General features: G+C 42.7%; 1 protein-coding gene across 1 annotated transcript; it reads right to left on the bottom strand.

The window, feature by feature from the left end:
- Positions 1-8,260: 8,260 nt before the first annotated feature.
- On the bottom strand, positions 8,261-18,031 carry LOC138767909 (cell surface glycoprotein CD200 receptor 5-like). Its single transcript, XM_069945781.1, has 5 exons — positions 17,948-18,031; positions 14,204-14,500; positions 12,801-13,097; positions 10,063-10,317; positions 8,261-8,489 (listed from the first exon to the last, which is right to left on the bottom strand). The coding sequence occupies exons 1-5, from the start codon at positions 18,015-18,017 to the stop codon at positions 8,362-8,364; spliced, it is 1,047 nt and encodes a 348-aa protein (XP_069801882.1). The 5' UTR covers positions 18,018-18,031; the 3' UTR covers positions 8,261-8,361.
- Positions 18,032-20,307: the final 2,276 nt, after the last annotated feature.

Here is a 20,307-nt window from a genome sequence, read left to right as displayed (position 1 = left end):
AGAGAAGAGGAGGGTGGATTCTGAGTAGATTGAGGGTGTGACCAGTATCACAAGTCTCTGGGTGCTGTTTCTGTGCATTATACCTGGGTGCACAATATATTAATTAACTAGATTTGCATTTCCAGGGAAATACATAGTGCTTGAAAAGAGCGCCCCTTTACCAGTGACCTCCAGAGCGCCCCTTTACCAGTGACTTCCAGAGCGCCCCTTTACCAGTGACTTCCAGAGCGCCCCTTTACCAGTGACTTCCAGAGCGCCCCTTTACCAGTGATTTCCAGAGCGCCCCTTTACCAGTGACTTCCTTTTAAGAGATAGTAATAGAAAACTCTGTAGCACTCTTTTCATGCAACAGTGATTAATAGTTTATTTACAGCGTGATAGGAATAAGGCCAGGTATATATGCAATAATGATGCAAGCAGAAAATAATACGCTACAATACGCTGTAAGAAAACGTGGCTACCCATCCCGGAACATTTTGTGGAAAAAGGACACACGGTGGCACAACTAAGGTTCCAAGTGTTGGAGCAAGTCAACCACCCGAGAAGAGGTGGTAACATGAACCTACTACTGAGGAAACGTGAATCCTATTGGATTCATACACTTCAGACTCTCACACCTAACGGCTTAAACCGTGAATATGACATTTTGTTTTGATGTATATACTGTATGACACTATGTATTTACTGTACCATGATACTGATGATGTACCAATTTACCTTCTAGGTCAACTAGTCACACCATCCTCAGAATCCAATGAGGTAGTATGCCCTCCCCCCCCTCCTAGTCTCTTCCTGCCCCCCCTTTCCCCCCCCCTTTCCCCCCCTTTTTTTCCCTTTCCTCCCCCTTTCCCCCCCCCTTCCCCCTCCCCCCCCTTCCCCCTCCCCCTCCTTCCCCCCCCCATCCCTACTCCCGCATTTGTCCTTTTCTCCCCCATCCTATTACCTGATCCAGTATTACCCGTTCTTGCTTCTTCATTTGTTTCCCACATTTCCTTACCATAACACCCCACTACCAGATTACATATCTCACATAACACTCAATATCATGATAATATACTTCATTATGTACGCATTCCTGGGTTACTAGGTGATCTACCATCTGAGACACACATACTACATTACATTAGGCAGACACAGCATGGCCCGCCCCCATACAACATTAGAATCCCCGATGCGTTCCACTGTGGAACGCATAAGCCGGCAAACCGGAAGTGACGTGCCGGCACTTCCGGTTTCGGACTTTTTCAGCGCGGCTGGGCCTAGGTTCGGCACACAGCGCTTGACACGCACAGGAGGACGCCAGGAGCACTCCTGCCTACACTACCCACTGGTAAGAGCTTTTTTCCCCCCTTGATACCTCGTTCCCCACTATCGGCATACGAATACTGCATACCTTATACCGATTACCCTGTTCCCCATCATCTGCCTATAGTACATACCTTTCCTGTTCCCTACCCTCAATATTCTGCCTTTTCCTCACGTCACCTACCAGACTCCCATATTTTCCTACCTGACCCCACCCGCCTTACCTACACCCTGCCTATCTTAAGTTCCCCTCATACCCTTTCCTACATATCATTGACTGGTTACCCAACTATATTTCTCTCATCGTTTCTTTACATAACTCCCCATGATATCCGCTAAACTGCATGTGTCCAGTATATACTATATACCTACCATGAGATGACCCCTTTTATATACCGATATTACCTGTATTGACACAATTGGTGTCAGCATTACTTATCTATATATGTATATATACTTTGGAATTACGTTCAGTACGGACTCTGTGATATGAGGTCCTTGCCAATGATCGGATGATCTTATCATACACCATATATACATTTTCTCCACCTTCACTCTAGGCTATGCGATTGTTTCATGTCTGTTTTTTGATTTTTTTCATTTTATATCTAATTTCTATGTACTTTTAAACAGCTATTTAAATGCATGTTCTTCTTTCCACAGCGACATTGAAAAAGACCCTGGTAGGGTCGAAACGTCATCGGTCGCCTTTATCAAAATATTATTTTCTGCTTGCATCATTATTGCATATATACCTGGCCTTATTCCTATCACGCTGTAAATAAACTATTAATCACTGTTGCATGAAAAGAGTGCTACGGAGTTTTCTATTACTATATATTGGGATTACATACCCGTCCGTAAGAAGCACCTACAACCTACACCCGTTGTGCACCCTCATCTCTTCCTCCCTTTTAAGAGAAACTTTAATCCTGGGTGCCGTTTCTTTAAGAGCCACTTGGGTCGCATCCCTTTAAGAGCAACTTGGCTCCCATCCCTTTAAGAGCGACATGGGTCCCTTTAGGAGCGACCTGGGTCCCTTCGCTCTTAAAGGGACCCAGGTCGCTCTTAAAGGGACCCAGGTCGCTCTTAAAGGCACCCATTTTGCTTTTAAAGGGACATATTTCGCACTTAAAGGAACCCAGGTCGCTCTTAAAGGGACCCAGGTCACTCTTAAAGGGACCAAGGTCGCTCTTAAAAGGACCAAGATCCCTCTTAAAGGGACCCAGGTTGCTCTTAAAGGGACCCAGGTCGCTTATAAAGGGACCCAGGTCGCTCTTAAAGAGACCGATTTTGCTCTTAAAGGGACCCATTTCGCTCTTAAAGGGAGCCAGGTCGCTCTTAAAGGGAACCAGGTCACTCTTAAAAGGAAACAGAAAAAAAAAGGAAAAAATTGGTCAGCTCTCCTAGAACACTGTTCACACTAGGCAGGAGCACGTTGCCATGGCTGAAATTGCAAACACACAAAAACACAGAAAAATGCAACAGCTCACCGCAACAGCAAGATACAGACCCACCATAGACATGAAAACAATTAAAAGCAGCCCCCCCAACTGCCCCAAAAATTCCCACAAAAATAATGAGTCTCTTGGTTACTATTTGCAAACAGCGTAAACTGCCTCACCACGATAAGGTGGACTCATATCGAGGCAGACCCTACACTGTATGTACACTATGGCCTCTCTATGGCGTATAATACGCCTATGCTCTGGGCATGCAAGATCCGTCTAATACCTGCAAAATAATTTTAATTGTTTTCATGTCTATGGTGGGTCTGTATCTTGCTGTTGCGGTGAGCTGTTGCATTTTTCTGTGTTTTTGTGTGTTCACTCTTAAAGGGACCAAGGTCGCTCTTAAAGGGACCCAGGTCGCTCTTAAAGGGACCCAGGTCGCTCTTAAAGGGACCCATGTCGCTCTTAAAGGGAACCAGGTCGCTCTTAAAGGGACATATTTCACTCTTAAAGGGACCCTGGTCGCTCTTAAAGGGACCCGGGTCGCTCTTAAAGAGACCGATTTTGCTCTTAAAGGGACCCATTTTGCTCTTAAAGGGACCCAGGTCGCTCTTAAAGGGACCCAGGTCGCTCTAAAAAGGGACCCAGGTCGCTCTAAAAAGGGACCCAGGTCGCTCTTAAAGGGACCCAGTTCGCTCTTAAAGAGACCGATTTTGCTCTTAAAGGGACCCAGGTCGCTCTTAAAGGGACCAATTTTGCTCTTAAAGGGACCCAGGTCACTCTTAAAGGGACCAATTTCGCTCTTAAACGGACATATTTCGCTCTTAAAGGGACATATTTTGCTCTTAAAGGGACCAATTTTACGCTTAAAGGGACCCATTTCGCTCTTAATGGGACCCAGGTCGCTCTTAAAGGGACCCAGGTCGCTCTTAAAGGGACCCAGGTCGCTCATGATGGGACCCAGGTTGCTCTTAAAGGGACCCGAGTCGCTCTTAAAGGGACCCAGGTCGCTCTAGCAACATGGGTCTCTTTAAGAGCGTCATGGGTCCCATACCTTTTGGAGTGACTTGGGTCCCTTTAAGAGCAACATGCGTCCCGTCCGTTTAAGAGCAACTTGGGTCCCGTCCCTTTAAGAGCGACCTGGATCCCATTAAGAGCTACATGGGACCATTTAAGAGTGACTTGGGTCCCGTCCCTTTAAGAGCGACTTGGGTCCCTTCCCTTTAAAAGCGACTTGGGTCCCGTCCCTTTAAGAGCGACTTGGGTCCCTTTAAGAGCGACTTGGGTCCCTTTAAGAGCGACTTGGGTCCCTTTAAGAGCGACTTGCGTTCCTTAAAGAGCGATCTGGATACTTATAATGGTAAAGATCATTGCTTGGTTACCATGACAATCTTACTCATGTCGGGGAGACAAAATCGTTAAGGACCTTCCATATATTACATCTTCTATTGGCCAATAGTGGACATGTGACTGTGGATGGTGTGATACATTGCCTGACAAAACCTAAGTGTAGAGTGTGGCCATTATTTGCAATGGGCCATTATTTTCTATGGGAAATTCAGGGTCTTTAAATGTAAATTTCTTAAAAATGACAAATCCGATTGAAACGAAAAATAGCACACCACACACCGCCGAGGGCTTCGAAGCGCAGTTTGAACAGAGTCTGTGCGCAAAGCGGTTCGGGCTGTATTACGCGCAGAAAAATAGCTGGAAGAAGAAGAAGAAGAAACGGAAGAAGAAGAAGAAGAATACGGATTACAATATATAGTGCTTTTCAAGCACTATAATTATACCAATTCTCTGGGTGTGCATTATACCAAGTCAATGACTGCTATAAACACCAAGTAAGATGGGATGTACAAGCAAAGTCTAAACACCAAGTATTTAGTACAAAAATAAATGTATATAGAACAATTGACTGGTACCCCAATATATATACACTAATATTCTCTGTTTATCGATAACACTGGTCAACGTGACGAATATGGTCCTTTTCTAGAGCTACTACCACACTGTTCTAGCGACTGATGATAGCATTAGCAATCAGATCACCATCTAAAATCCAATCATATCTCACAATTGTTCATCCTTCAATATTACATAGACATAGATGGTGCTATTGTGCACATCAAGGCACACAAATATTTACCATGCACTACAATGGCTCCTTTCCATGGATTTCCCAATGTTGTATGGGAAACAACACAAGTCACTGAGGTCTCATTCATCCCCTTTCTCCTGAGTGTGCTGATCACTGACCACGTCCGGTCCGGCTCCTCCACTACTGTGGTGTTTATATCATCTGAATGTGGGATCCAGGAGATCTCTGCAGGAGGATTCCCACCAATGGCGCCACACTCTGGAGATCCATCACTGGTTACTCTTAGGTATGTTGATGGCTGAGCTGGAAATGAAGAATTTTATTTATTAAGACATCTATAAATAACACTGGTCAACGGCCAAAAAGGTTCCGACATGAAAACAGTTGATCTTAACTAATTTTGGGGTGCTGAAATCGAAAATGATGTTCAAATTTTTAAATTGGCTCTAATTTTTAAGATATAGACGTACTTTCTATACTTCTCACAGCCTGTGATACAATACTGGGGAAAGTTTTACATCATCAGTATTGCATCATCAACTGGTATATTGCATCATCTTAGAAAGACCAATATGGAAAAAAGGTATCAGGGTAAGGCTAGGTTCACACTGAATTTTTTTAATCCATTTTTTTGCAAAAAACGGATGAAAAAAACGTATGCATTTGTGTGCATCCGTTCTTCCATTGACTTCCATTAGAAAAAAAAAAAAAAACGGATCACAAGTTTTTTGTTTTTGTGTCCGTAAAAAAAAACGGATCCGTTTTTTTTTTTTACAATAGAAGTCAATGAAAAAATGGATCAAAACAGATGCACACAAATGCATACATTTTTTTCAGTCGTTTTTTTTGCAAAAAACGGATTAAAAAAACGGATTGCAAAAACGCAGTGTGAACCTAGCCTCAATGGAACCCATCAATGCTTGCAGATTACTGTTGGACAGTTATCAGAGACAATCCCATGTATGAATACAAAAGACATGTGTAAATGCACTGAGAAGCCATTGAATAAGGACCTACATTCCAGAGCTCAATAAACATAATTAATTTGTAAAAATTCTTAGATCTGCCTGTAAATTGTAGTTGATTTCAGATAGAACTGAGTTTCCTATGAATATATTTCAAAAGTTTATCAACAGTAACCGAGCTTCCTTATGATTGCAGAAGTAATAAATCTGTCGGCTATTATACTGTATTCTATACAATTCACAAAACAGTAACATGAGAACTCTTCCATATCATAGAAACTAGAGACAATTAATATTTTTCCTTGTGATATTTGAATTCAGCACATAAAAATCATGAAAAAATGGCGAATTTTATTTCCTCCTGGACTTTCTCAAGGGTAATAAGAACAAGGTCTGGAGCATGCATTTATGTATACATAATTACATAATATATAAACGTGGAGAAATTTAACACATACCATGATCTGAAGCATCTCTGCTCATGCATCCCATGGACAAAATGTCCGGGTTGTCCTGTGTGCCGAGTAATTGCACTTGCGGAAAAGAGTCAAGTCCCCTAAGAGACCAGGAATGAAAAGCGTGGCTTGAGTACTTGCATTGCAGCTTGGCGCGCCTGCACTCTGCCCCTAGTCCATGTTGCATTTACTGGGTAACTAGCACAATGGTTGCAGTCATGTCCTGCAGCCAGCAGATGGCCCACAATCCCATAAAAACAAACAGTATAATATACCCTTAAACCAGTATCTAACATGCCCATTCATTTACAATCTCATATATACAGGAGTAAGGTCCGAGCGCCGTGCTTGCTAATTAGCCACTTTAATGCAGCTGTCAAAGTTGACAGCTGCATTGAAAGGCTGTTTTTCCCCATAACTGGTGGTCTAGTGGGGGGAATCGCAGATGGTCCCCACATCTTAGCCGGCCGGGGGTCTGCGCCGTAATGTCGTTGATCCCGGTTTGGCGATCTATTGCTCCTGGCTGCATTTTATAAATAAACATATTTGGTATCGCCACGTGCAAAATCGCCGAACGATTAAATTATCACATTCCTGATTTTGCACTGTAAATGGTGTAAGCGCAAAATCCCAGCAAAGTGCAAAATTGCTCATTTTTTTGTCACATCAAATCCAGAAAAATTGTAATAAATAGTGATCAAAAAGTCACATATGTGCACACAAGGTACCGATAGAAAGAACAGATCATGGCACAAAAATGACACCTTACAAAAACCCATAGACCAAAGGATAAAAGCGCTATAAGCCTTGTAATAGAGCGATTTTAAGGAACATTTATTTTTTTTAAAAAAAGGTTTTAATTTTTAAAAAACTATCAAATAAAATAAAAGTTACACAAGTTACATATCGTTGTAATTGTACTAACTTGAGGAACATGTATAACAAGTCAGTTTTACCCTAGAGCGAATGGCGTAAACAGAAACCCCAAATAAAAAAATTGTGTTTTATTTTCAATTTCACCACACATGTGGGTCTCTAGGTGAAAAAAATGCAAGCGCTATGACCTTTTATGCACAAGGAAGAAAAAACAAAAGCACAAAAATTTTAATTTGCTCTGTCCTTAAGGGGTTATCCAGCAAAAATCTTATTCCTTCAAATCAATTGGTTTCAGAAAATTATGTAGATTTGTAATTTACTTCTATTTAAAAATCTTCAGTCTTCCAGTACTTATCAGCTGCTGTATGTCCTGCGGGAAACTGTGTATTCTCTCCAGTCTGACACAGTGCTCACGGCTGCCACTTCTGTTCATGTCCTGAACTGTCCAGAACAAGAAAGGTTTTCTATAGGAATTTGCTACTGCTCAACCGTGGATAAGATATGCCTGTGTTGCAAATTATTTAATTGGTCTAGCCCATGGGCAGTAAATCTAAAGATGTGTTATTGTTTTTTTTTTAAGTATGTAAATTGACTATGTGTATATCTTATCGTATTATTGGGGGTGTAAAGGGGGAACATTACTTGATACTTTTAAAAACATGTAAATCCTTATAGTGGGCAATTATTTTTATGGGTATTTTTCTTAAAGATTTGGGTTCAAATTGTACCAACACCAACCCAGTAGCAGTGGCAGACATGGCGATCCTAACAGGCTTGGACGAAGGTTGCAACTCCTAGTAGCACCCAGTGGTCAGGTGAATACCAGCCCGGCTGTTATTGTGGAATTGAAATCATTAAAAAATTCAAGGTCCATGGCAGTCTGTAGTTAATCCCAGAGCCAGCAATCATCAGAAGGGTCCTCACAGAGCAGTGCCAACACCACTCCATGACAATGGCAGGACATTTCCTCTGCCCCGTCTTATGTTGTGTCTTGGCCACAAGTCAGCTTTGGAGGACCATCAGCACGAGAGCTTCTGTCAAGCCTAGCCTTGTCACCCAAATAGGACCTTTAGAGTCCTTTTATAACATATCAGGATATTCTGGTGGATGTCTATAATGAGAAACCATATTACATCACTGAACTAATGAAAGGGTAAGGATGGACACATCTGTATGTTTATGTAAACCAAGTGCTATGGAATGTGCCATCATTGTATCACTAGTAATGTAAGTGCCTGGCTCTTGACTTTTAGGTAGAGGAGAAGTCCGGCCATGAGTACAGTGGAGATTACTGTGATGATTATTCTTACGATGTTATCAACGGTAAATCTATAACCTGGAAGGAAATAGAAGAAAATTCACATATAGAAACGGTAAGATGTGACAGGTAATGGTATCTAATATCTGATAGTAACAGGTTTTAGCAATGTCACCAGTTAGTGGTAGCATGTGTGTGTGTGTGTGTGTGTGTGTGTGTGTGTGTATATATATATAATAATGATTATTATTATTATGATTATTAATTTTGTGGTTTTATGTTTACATTTTTCATAATAAAACTAAAGGATCATTAAGCCTAAAGTATTGACTAGATGGCTACACACATGAGATAGTGGTGCAGTAGATTGAGGGCTGATTAACCACTTCACAAATGTCTGGTGAACCGTTGTTACACCCATGTAGCCATATTGCCCATTACCGTCATTCAGATTATACAAATCAACCAACAATCTCCTAGGAACTTTCGGGCACAAAAAGATCATTTGTGGGCTAACAACAAATAGAGATGAGTGATCTTCCAGTAAGTCTGGGCTCAGTCAAGCCCGAACTATCAGCATTTGACTCCTGGTGGCTTAAGAAGATGAATGCAACCCAAGGACTGCCTGGAAAGCATGGATACCTGCCCTAGTGTAAGTTCACTCATCTCTAAGAACAATCAAAACTTTCAAACAGTGGCTGGCACCATTGCAGATTACCAAAAGTGACTGCTAAATTGTTTACCTGACCATCAATTACACTGGTTCAGTTGAACCATGGGTAGCTTTACTGTAACTGTTGCTTGTGCTCTGACAATGAACAAAGACAGAGTCAGGACAAGGAGTTTTGGTGCCCTAGGCAGAGAAGGCAATGCTGGGAGCTGCAGTTCTACCACAGCCACACAGATGCATGCTGGGAGCTGTAGTTCTACCTCAGCCACACAGGTGATGCTGTGAGTTGTAGTTCTACCTCAGCTACACATGACCACTAACACACACTCCATTAGCACACACATTCCACTAACATACACACACTCACACACTCCATTAGCACGCACACACACACACACACACAGATACATACATGTACTCACCCACAAAGCATTAGCAGTGGAGGGAGGATGACACTGTCTCTCAGTAGAGGATCACACTCCTCATCTCTTTCTGTCGGGAGGCAAGGGTTGTCTCTGCACTTCTCCCCTCTTCTGAAGCAGAAGAGAGGAGGAGAGCATGTGCCTGCCGCCACAGGGCTGGAGCCTTCAGCAGCTGCGGGGCAGAGCGGGGAAGGGATGCTGAGCGGGTGAGGTTGGGTGGGGGGATTTTTACGTGAGGATACATTGGGCTCCCTGTAATTCAGCAAGAGAGGACACCCTAGGCCATCGCCTACCCTGGCCTACCCTTTGTCCCGGCCCTGAACAAAGAACATTCAGCACATTTATGCTTCCTTAACCCGCTTCTAGTCCAAGTGAAGCAATTGGGGTGACGAATATGGTCCTTTTCTAGAGCTACTACCACACTGTTCTAGCGACTGATGATAGCATTAGCAATCAGATCACCATCTAAAATCCAATCATATCTCACAATTGTTCATCCTTCAATATTACATAGACATAGATGGTGCTATTGTGCACATCAAGGCACACATATATTTACCATGCACTACAATGGCTCCTTTCCATGGATTTCCCAATGTTGTATGGGAAACAACACAAGTCACTGAGGTCTCATTCATCCCCTTTCTCCTGAGTGTGCTGATCACTGACCACGTCCGGTCTGGCTCCTCCACTACTGTGGTGTTTATATCATCTGAATGTGGGATCCAGGAGATCTCTGCAGGAGGATTCCCACCAATGGCGCCACACTCTGGAGATCCATCACTGGTTACTGTTAGGTATGTTGATGGCTGAGCTGGAAATGAAGAATTTTATTTATTAAGACATCTATAAATAACACTGGTCAACGGCCAAAAAGGTTCCGACATGAAAACAGTTGATCTTAACTAATTTTGGGGTGCTGAAATCGAAAATGATGTTCAAATTTTTAAATTGGCTCTAATTTTCAAGATATAGACGTACTTTCTATATTTCTCACAGCCTGTGATACAATACTGGGAAAAGTTTGCATGATCAGTATTATCAACTGGTATATTGCATCATCTTAGAATGACCAATATGGAAAAAAGGTATCAGGGTAAGGCTAGGTTCACACTGCGTTTTTGAAATCCATTTTTTTTGCAAAAAACATATGCATTTGTGTGCATCCGTTCTTCCATTGACTTCCATTATAAAAAATCAAACGGATCAAAACGGATCCGTTTTTTTGACAGACACAAAAGTAGTGTCAGCTACGTTTTTGTGTCCATTAAAAAAAACGGATCCATTTTTTTTTTTTTTTTACAATGGAAGTCAATGGAAAAATGGATCAAAACAGATGCACACAAATGCATCCGTTTTTTTCATCCGTTTTTTGCAAAAAATGAAAAAAAAAAATGGATTGCAAAAACGCAGTGTGAACCTAGCCTCAATGGAAGCCATCAATGCTTGCAGATTACTGTTGGACAGTTATCAGAGACAATCCCTTGTATGAATACAAAATACATGTGTAAATGCACCGAGAGGCCATTGAATAAGGACCTACATTCCAGAGTTCCATAAACATAATTAATTTGTAAAAATTCTTAGATATGCCTATAAATTGTAGTTGATTTCAGATAGAACTAAGTTTCCTATGAATATATTTCAAAAGTTTATGAACAGTAAACTTGCTACCTCATGATTGCAGAAGTAATAAATATGTCGGCTATTATACTGTATTCTATACAATTCACAAATCAGTAACATGAGAAATCTTCCATATCATAGAAACTAGAGCCAATTAACATTTCTCCTTGTGATATTTGAATTCAGCACATAAAAGTCATTAAGAAATGGCAAATTTTATTTCGGAACCAAACAACTTTTAAAAATTTGTTGGCCAGTGTAATTAGTAGAGAAGTCTCTTTTAACAAAGTATGAGCTGTCACTTGTTAAACCTGTGAAAATCAGTTTTATATTAACTGAGAACTGGATGGGCTTCAAAAAGAATGTATAGAAACCTGGAGGTTATTCTCATCAGGACCATTAACACCAGGTCCTTCTTAAAGTGACTCTGTACCCACAATCTGACCCCCCCCCCCCCCCCCCAACCGCTTGTATTTTCAGATAGCTGCTTTTAATCCAAGATCTGTCCTGGGGTCCGTTCGGCAGGTGATGCAGTTATTGTCCTAAAAAACAACTTTTAAACTTGCATCCCTGTGTCAAACGGCCGTGGCCTAGAGTGTGGTGTGTATGCATTAGGCTGGCACAACCTCTCTGTCCCTCCTCTCTGCCCTCCTCATCATTAGGAATGCTCCTGGCAGATTTTCTACTATTCATCACCTGTGTCAGCACGGCACATGGGCTGTATTGTTAAGGCACCTGTGTACTTTTCACAGCAGAAGAATAGGAAAAATGATGAAGAGGGCAGGGAGAAGGGATGGAGGGCTGGTGCAAAGTTAGGGCACAGATACTCCAAGCCACAGACGTTAGGCACAGGACTGCAAGTTTTTTAGGACAATAACTGCATCACCTGCCGAACGTACCCCAGGACTTTGGAATAAAAGCAGCTATCCGAAGGTACAAGTGGTTTGGGGGGGGGGGGGGGCACAGATTGTGGGTACAGAGTCGCTTTAATGTTGTACCATGTGGACATCATTGTCCTCTAAAAAGTGGTTTCCATCTTAGCTTGTTATCCTCTATCCATAAGATAGAGGATAACAAGCTGATCGCTGGGGGGGGGGGGGGGGGGGGGGGGGGGCAACCAGTATAATCCTCAATATACCAAGTATGGGGAAGCAATCGTCCTGCAATGAACGTAGCTTACAACGGGGCCAATGAGGCCAACTCAATTTATTATCTATGGGGCTACCAAAACTTCTGAGTTTTGAACTCGAAAGCATTTTTTGGCCCCCATAGACTTATTGTAGCTAGAAGCCTACAAAGAGTTAATTTCCTAATTCAATTTTCTAGATAGACCGTTCTCCCATATCAGAGCAGTAACAGAATTTTAGAGATGAATGCACTATAGGCATGGACTGAACGCAGTCTTGGATAAAATTTATGATAACTCCACATTTTTATATTTGGTTTGGGACACTATAAAAATAAAAAAGGGTATCTACCCAAATTCATTGATCCCCATTTGGATGGCTTCCAGTCCACAATGCTCTCAGCTATTTTTTTTCCTCCTGTGAGGTGTTGACCCTACAAGAACTCCCTGTATATCGTCTACTAATTCCATAAACTTAAAAAGAGCTTTAGTGGGGATTTGATTAGATTAATGGTGATAGGGACAGGGTCATAAGTAGTACTCACCTAATACTTGGAGTAAAGTGCCTCTGATGGTTGTGTCTGTATCATGTACCACTTCACAGCTGTACTTTCCTCCATCAGATACTTCAGTACTACTGATGCTCAGTGATGAATGGCTAATTCTCACCCTTGTGCTGCAGGAGCTGTATGATGACTTTGTATTGTCTTCCTCTATTCTATATGATATTATACAGGAGGAATTATATAGATGAAGCTTCCATGCAACTTGTAGTAATGTGTCTCCAGGATCAGCATCACACTGCAGAACAACAGACTGGCCTCTTCTCACCCTCACCACATCTGGAAGACAAGAATCTTGGTGAGATTAAAAAAAAAAAGTATCCATGGTATCCAAAGTATTCACTGGGAGAGCTGACTGGCCAGAGTGCTACGTCAAACTTATATAATAATCATTAAACTTTATTATGAATATGCACATGGAAGCTGGCAGCACACACTTATATGCCATACAGAATGATGAAAGAATAATTTTGGATGCAAACTTAGCAATATTGTGTTTTGATACATTGTGAAAAAAAGTGGTGGAGATATCTCCTTTATAGCTAGGGGAGCACGTCAGAGCATATGACCCTCATGGGACTAGGTGCAGGTTTTTAGTTTTTTTTATGCCTCATAAACTTTAAAGGGGTTGCCTGGGCAGGCCTGTCTGGTTAGGGGGTGCATGAAAAGTGTGGAGGATGACAGAGAACACATATTAGTACCAAACACTTAAAGTGCTATTGTAAAGTTAGATGAAAACTTATTATAGTGCAGTACTGTGCACACTAAGCATTTTTCTAAATTATATTTCAGCTGCATGTAAATATCTGTCATTGTTGATCATGCTACTGCTGCTCATAACTATGTATTAGGAGACAGAGCCTTCTGTTGGGTCTCCAAAGGATTCATAGCCAGATCTTAGGATCACATTACATTCTAAGGTGTTGGCTATTGCACTTTTTGCGTCTAGTTATGGATGACAGGGTGTGCGGGCAGTAACCACTCAATACAGGTATTTGTGTAGTTTAGAGAAATCATAATTGTGCACAGTGCTGCACTATAATCACTTTTTACTTTACAGTTACACTTTAAAGAGAAGATTTTTCAATAACAAATGGGAAGACTGTATATTCCAGTTATACATTGATTACTAACATTTTCTACACTGACAGGACAATGAGATCCTTTCAGGTCAAATATTATATACACTCATTATGTAGCAGCAAATAGGACCATACACACAATAGCGCAAAATGTATTGAATATCCAGGGCCATTAAGGACAACATTATGAACCTGAACCCCCAAAGGAGCATATGCACAGGAGAGAAGTATTTTCAGAAACTTATATAGGAACACCTGAGTATCAGCCTTATAGTAACAGCAATAGCATGAGTTCCTACTTACCTATTACTTGTAGTACAATGTCTCTGATGACTGTGGTTGTACCATATACCACTTCACATGTGTACCTTCCTCCATCAGATACCTCCGTATTAGTGATACTCAGTGATAGATTGTCACTTCTCACCCTTGTGCTGCAGGAGCTGTGTGATTTCTTTGCATTGCCTTCCTCTATTTTATATGATATTATACAGGAGGAATTATATAGATGAAGCTTCCATGTAACTTGTAGTAATGTGTCTCCAGGATCAGCATCACACTGCAGAACAGCAGGCTGGCCTCTTCTCACCCTCACCACATCTGGAAGACAAGAATCTTGGTGAGATAAGTATCCATAGGGGCATAACTGGGAGAGAGAATTAGGAATACGCACATGGAAGATGGCAACACATACATATTTGCCATACAGTGAATGACGAAACAATTGTTACATTTATTCTTTTAAAAATGAATATTTATCGTAGTGGTTGCATATAAAAAAAAAGTTTCATAATTTACATCATGTAATGCTGTGAAATTAACCAGTGGTGCAATATTGTCTATGAAGAACAAAGGAGTTAAGTCATCCTCTCAATGTAGTTTTAGAAACCAAATGATGGGGTTCCTAAAGACAACTTCCCTAACAAGTCAATGCGCAAATTATGAGAAAGAAAGATCATCATACATAATCAATACCACAAGAGCAGTATTGGGCAATTGACAGTCAATGACCTTAATGAGCGCAAGAGCTTTGAAATTCTGGTGATATAAATATCCTGTAAATTGAGCAAAAATCATTACTAGCTAGATACAGACGCAGAATGCAAGGGAGTCAGGACTGGAACCACTTTGTATGTATTGTTATATGCTTCAGACATCACTACACTACAAGTGACCCCTTTATATGAAGCACGAGGTGTAATGGTAGTATGACCATGAATAAGCTCACCAGGAGTAGTCACAATACACTGACTCTGTTTGTATGTCAGGTGCTTTTATTCTTGGAGAAGGAATAAAGATTGAAGAATTGTTTACACACAGGTGGAATTGGAAACTTTTTCTGTCTTGACCTCACCAAGGATGGAAGGTAATGCATGACCAGGGTAATTTATGATGAAGCTGGATTGTGTATGGACTTATTATTATATATATTACACATGCTTTGTTTACTTATGACTTTAAATAGGCTAGAGGGTTGATGGGGCGGTGTGGGCACAAGGGGCACCATGTTTTTAGGATACGCCTCAGGCAGCACTAAGACTCTCTCTGTTGCCCATATGAACCAATCGCAGCTCAGCTTTTATTTGTCACATTGATCTGGTAAGATGAAAGCTGAGATGTGATTGGCTGCTATGGGCAGCAGAGAGAGTCTTACTATAAGGCGCCATAAATCTCCTCCAAACAGTTCAGGCTCTTCCAAACAAGTTGCAAAATTGACTGATAACAAAGAACAACAGTGATCAAATGTAGTAAACGTCTGTCAAGATCAGGACCCAAAGTACCTATGTGCCAATTTGGGGTCAAACCGCTGAGGTGATTGGATGCTGTATAGGCTGTGATAATGGCTAACAATAGTGAGTGAGTGCCATATATAGCTGATGGGGTAGTCATGTCACACACCAATCCCGGCCGTCACTTGGCAAGGGGGCGGACCTAAGGGGATGACAAACCAAAGAAGGATCACAATAGGTTGGGATTGGAGGAATTTAGGAGATCTAGGTTCCCCTGGGTTGCTTTCCACACACTGAGACACCAGACACTAACTTTGCCACAAACACCCTGTGTTGGCTGGCAAAGACAAGCACGAAACTTTACTGTCATACACGTGACCCGCGGTGCCGCTGCCAGGCACACACACACACAAAAGTAGGGATTTTGTAAAAAAAAATCTTGAACACCAGATGTACTTAGATGCCAAACTTAGGGTCAAAGGAAGAAATTAATCACTCTGCCTTATGGTAAGATTCTCTATGTTGTTCATAGCAACCAAAAGTAGAGCTTAAAGAGACTCTGTACCCACAATCTGACCCCCCAAACAGCTTGTACCTTAAGATAGCTGCTTTTAATCCAAGATCTGTCCTGTGGTCCATTTGGCAGGTGATGCAGTTATTGTGCTAAAAAACAACTTTTAAACTTACAACCCCGTGCCAAACGGGAGTATCTGTGCCCTAACTTTGCACCACCCCTCTGTCCCTCCTCCCCACCCTCTTCATCATTAGGAATGCCACTGAAACATTTTCTCCATGCTGAACATTTGCACAGGTGTCCTAACGATCCAGCCCAATCTGCCTTGAGCATGATAAGGAGGGTCAGAGAGGTTGTGCCAGCCTAATGCATACAAAATCTAGGCCACTCCCGTAGGGCACGGGGCTGCCAGTTTAAAAGTTGTTTTTCAGCACAATAACTGCATCACCTGTCAAACGGACCTCAGGACAGATCTTGGATTAAAAGCAGGTATCTGAAGATACAAGCGGTTGGGGGGGGGGGGTCAGATTGTGGGCACAGAGTCGCTTTAAGATTTACCTTTCACTTTAAAAAAAGTTTAAAGGGGAACTATCAGCAGCCTAGGCTAACCTAATCTGCTGATAGCTCCCTACTGTGCTGAGGATGAAGGCATGTCTCCTACCTTCATCCTCAGCGCCATTCCCATGCAGTTTTAATATAATCTTGTGTCTGGTATAGCCGTTTGGAGCACTGCCCCACTGCTAGGGCAGTGATCTTCCCCCTTCCGCCACGACACTACAAAACACAAGATTACAATAAAACTTCATGTGATTGGTGCAGAGGATGAAGGTAAGGGACATGCCTTCATCCTCAGCGCCCTATGGTTAGGTTTGTCTAACCTGCTGATAGTTCCCCTTTGACGTGTCATAGAGACAAGAAAGTGGAGAAGGCGGTTTTACAGTTTTCATACAGTTACAATTTTCCCTTTTTTCTGTACAAGGGATGGCAAATCACTCAATAGAAAAATTCAAGAAAAACAATACATTTGAATAGAGCTTTATTTACACATTTGAATATTCTTGCCAATACATAGTTTTGATTTTTTTTTTTACTGGTACGTTTCTTGAAATCTCTGTTTTTGTTTGACATACAGTCACAGGCTATGTTCACTCAACGTCAAAAATAGAGAAAAGACGGCAGATTTTGAAATTTAAAAAAATGCAAGTTTTTGCCACGATTTAACTGACTGCAATGGCAATGCATTGAAGTCAATGGGAAGAGGGACGTCTAATGCACACAATGCATTGGATAACGGACGTTTTTACTGCCGACGTCAAAGTAATGATTATGATAATTATTTTTGGATGTCTTTTGCAAACAGCAGATCTTTTTTTATTAACTGTTCACACACAGTTTTGCTTTTCTCTCCATTCTTTCTTCATTTTTACTATTAAATTTAATGGACTTTTTAATTAAGCCACAACCAAAGACCAACTAGTAACCAAACTAGAATAATGTACAAACACCAGTCATTGCACAAGGGGTGGCCAGGCTGCTTAATAACGTCTGTTTTTTTATACTCAAAATGACGGACGTCATTTTAAACGGAGTTGAAAAAACGTTGTGTGAACATAGCCATAGGGTTAAATGAAGATTTAATTCGTGTAGCTAAGCTGAAGTACTGACCATTAAAGGTGTCAAATCGAGGGAGCCATTAGCAGGTTTAATTTTGGTCAGTGTTTACAAGACCTATAATCAGGATCACAACCTATAATCTTCTCCTATTCCCCAACAAATCCTTGCAATATTATAGAGAATCCTTACCTGAGACTATAAGTCCTGAATAGAAGAGAACCAGACTCATCAGAAGGCGCACTGATAGCTGACGGTCCATGTCTTAATTCTGCTGTGAGAAGATAGAGGAAACTAATACACAGAATCCTATATATAACTAAACTTCCCGTCCAGCCAAATTCTCTTTGTGTCATATACAGTAGTTACCTGGTTACACACAAAAAATATTGAATATCCTCTTTTCAGTTTCTTGGTTCAGTTCTACAGGCAATACTTTTTAAGCAATCAGGTAGACATAGTATAAGAATTGTCTTATTGCTTCTGGATTCTTAGACTGTCCCTAGAACCCCTTTCTTGGGATGGGTGATGATGAGTCCTATGTAAAAATATTATGTGGAGCTCCCCTTTATTATTTTGAAGAAGTGTAGCTTAACTGAAAATAGTCCGTTAGAAAAAGCAACAAAGCAGCTAGGCACTGCCTCTCCTTGTTATTGTGAGTCAGTCACTGGTGCGGCATCTTTCTGATACTGGACACGTGCCATGCAGTTAGTTACACTCTCGGTAGTGCTCAGCCAAGCGATAAATTCATGGGAGCAATCAGGCTCGGACTGGGCCACCGGGGGGCCGGGGAAACCCCCGGTGGGCCCCGAGCTGGAGTGGGCCCCCCCGCTCCTAGGGGGGCCGGGGGCCGCGCCTCCCTTTTTAACTGGAAGCGATCGCAACAATCGCTTCCAGTTAAATGTAAGGAAGTGTTCTGATTGACAAAGCGGGAAGCCATAGGCTTCCCGCCCTGTCAATCAGTCTTGTGACCGCAAGCAGAGATTTGCTTGCGATCACAAGAGTGTCACAAGCTCCGTTGCGAAGTGCCGCCAGCGCCATCACTGACCTCAGTGTGCGCCGCGGCGGCTAGGACTTCCGGTTCATGGAGCGCATACCGGAAGTCCCAGCCACCGCGGCGCACACTGAGGTCAGTGATGGCGCTGGCGGCACTTCGCAACGGAGCTGCTCACCTGTCAGGAGAAGAGAGAAGAGGAGGCCGGCGTCCGACGGGGGAGCGTGTGGTTAGGTGAGTAGTCTTGTGTTTTTTGTTTTGTTTTTTTTATCAGAGGGGGTAAGATAAGGGGGGGGGGGGCTGTATACAGGGGGAGGACAACATAGGGGGGGTATATACAGGGGGAGGACAACATAAGGGGGGCTATATACAGGGGAGGACAACATAAGGGGGGCTATATACAGGGGGAGGACAACATAAGGGGGGCTATATACAGGGGGAGGACAACATTAGGGGGGCTGTATACAGGGGGGACAACATAAGGGGCTATATACAGGGGGGAGGACAACATAAGGGGCTATATACAGGGGGAGGACAACAGAAGGGGGGCTATATACAGGGGAGGACAACAGAAGGGGGGCTATATACAGGGGAGGACAACAGAAGGGGGGCTATATACAGGGGGAGGACAACAGAAGGGGGGCTATATACAGGGGGAGGACAACAGAAGGGGGGCTATATACAGGGGAGGACAACAGAAGGGGGGCTATATACAGGGGAGGACAACAGAAGGGGGGCTATATACAGGGGAGGACAACATAAGGGGGGCTGCATACAGGGGGAGGACAACATAAGGGGCTATATACAGGGGAGGACAACAGAAGGGGGGCTATATACAGGGGAGGACAACAGAAGGGGGGCTATATACAGGGGGAGGACAACATAAGGGGGGCTGTATACAGGGGGAGGACAACATAAGGGGGGCTGTATACAGGGGGAGGATAACATAAGGGGGCTGTATACAGGGGGAGGATAACATAAGGGGCTGTATACAGGGGGAGGATAACATAAGGGGGGCTGTATACAGGGGGAGGATAACATAAGGGGGGCTGTATACAGGGGGAGGATAACATAAGGGGGCTGTATACAGGGGGAGAACAACATAAGGGGGGCTGTATACAGGGTGGAGGACAACATAAGGGGCTGTATACAGGGTGGAGGACAACATAAGGGGCTGTATACAGGGGAGGACAACATAAGGGGGGCTGTATACAGGGGAGGACAACATAAGGGGGGCTGTATACAGGGTGGAGGACAACATAAGGGGGGCTGTATACAGGGTGGAGGACAACATAAGGGGGGCTGTATACAGGGGAGGACAACATAAGGGGGGCTGTATACAGGGGGAGGACAACATAGGGGGGCTATATACAGGGGGAGGACAACATAAGGGGGGCTGTATACAGGGGGAGGACAACATAGGGGGGCTATATACAGGGGGAGGACAACATAAGGGGGCTATATACAGGGGGAGGACAACATAAGGGGGGCTGTATACAGGGGAGGACAACATAAGGGGGTATATACAGGGAAGGAAAACATAAGGGGGGCTGTATAC

The sequence above is a fragment of the Dendropsophus ebraccatus genome, chromosome 11 (assembly GCF_027789765.1).
Source record: "Dendropsophus ebraccatus isolate aDenEbr1 chromosome 11, aDenEbr1.pat, whole genome shotgun sequence".
NCBI lineage: Eukaryota > Metazoa > Chordata > Amphibia > Anura > Hylidae > Dendropsophus > Dendropsophus ebraccatus.
The sequence above is the reverse complement of the archived record's forward strand: the minus strand, read 5'-3'. Positions and strand labels throughout refer to the sequence as shown.

Coding starts and splice junctions, on each gene's coding strand:
- LOC138767909 (XM_069945781.1), bottom strand. CDS start 18,017: ATGGACCGTCAGCTATCAGTGCGCCTTCTGATGAGTCTGGTTCTCTTC. Junction 10,318..12,800: donor CACTTTACTCCAAGTATTAG/GTGAGTACTACT, acceptor CTTCATTTCCAG/CTCAGCCATCAACATACCTA. Junction 8,490..10,062: donor AGGAGCCATTGTAGTGCATG/GTAAATATATGT, acceptor ATTTCCTTCCAG/GTTATAGATTTACCGTTGAT.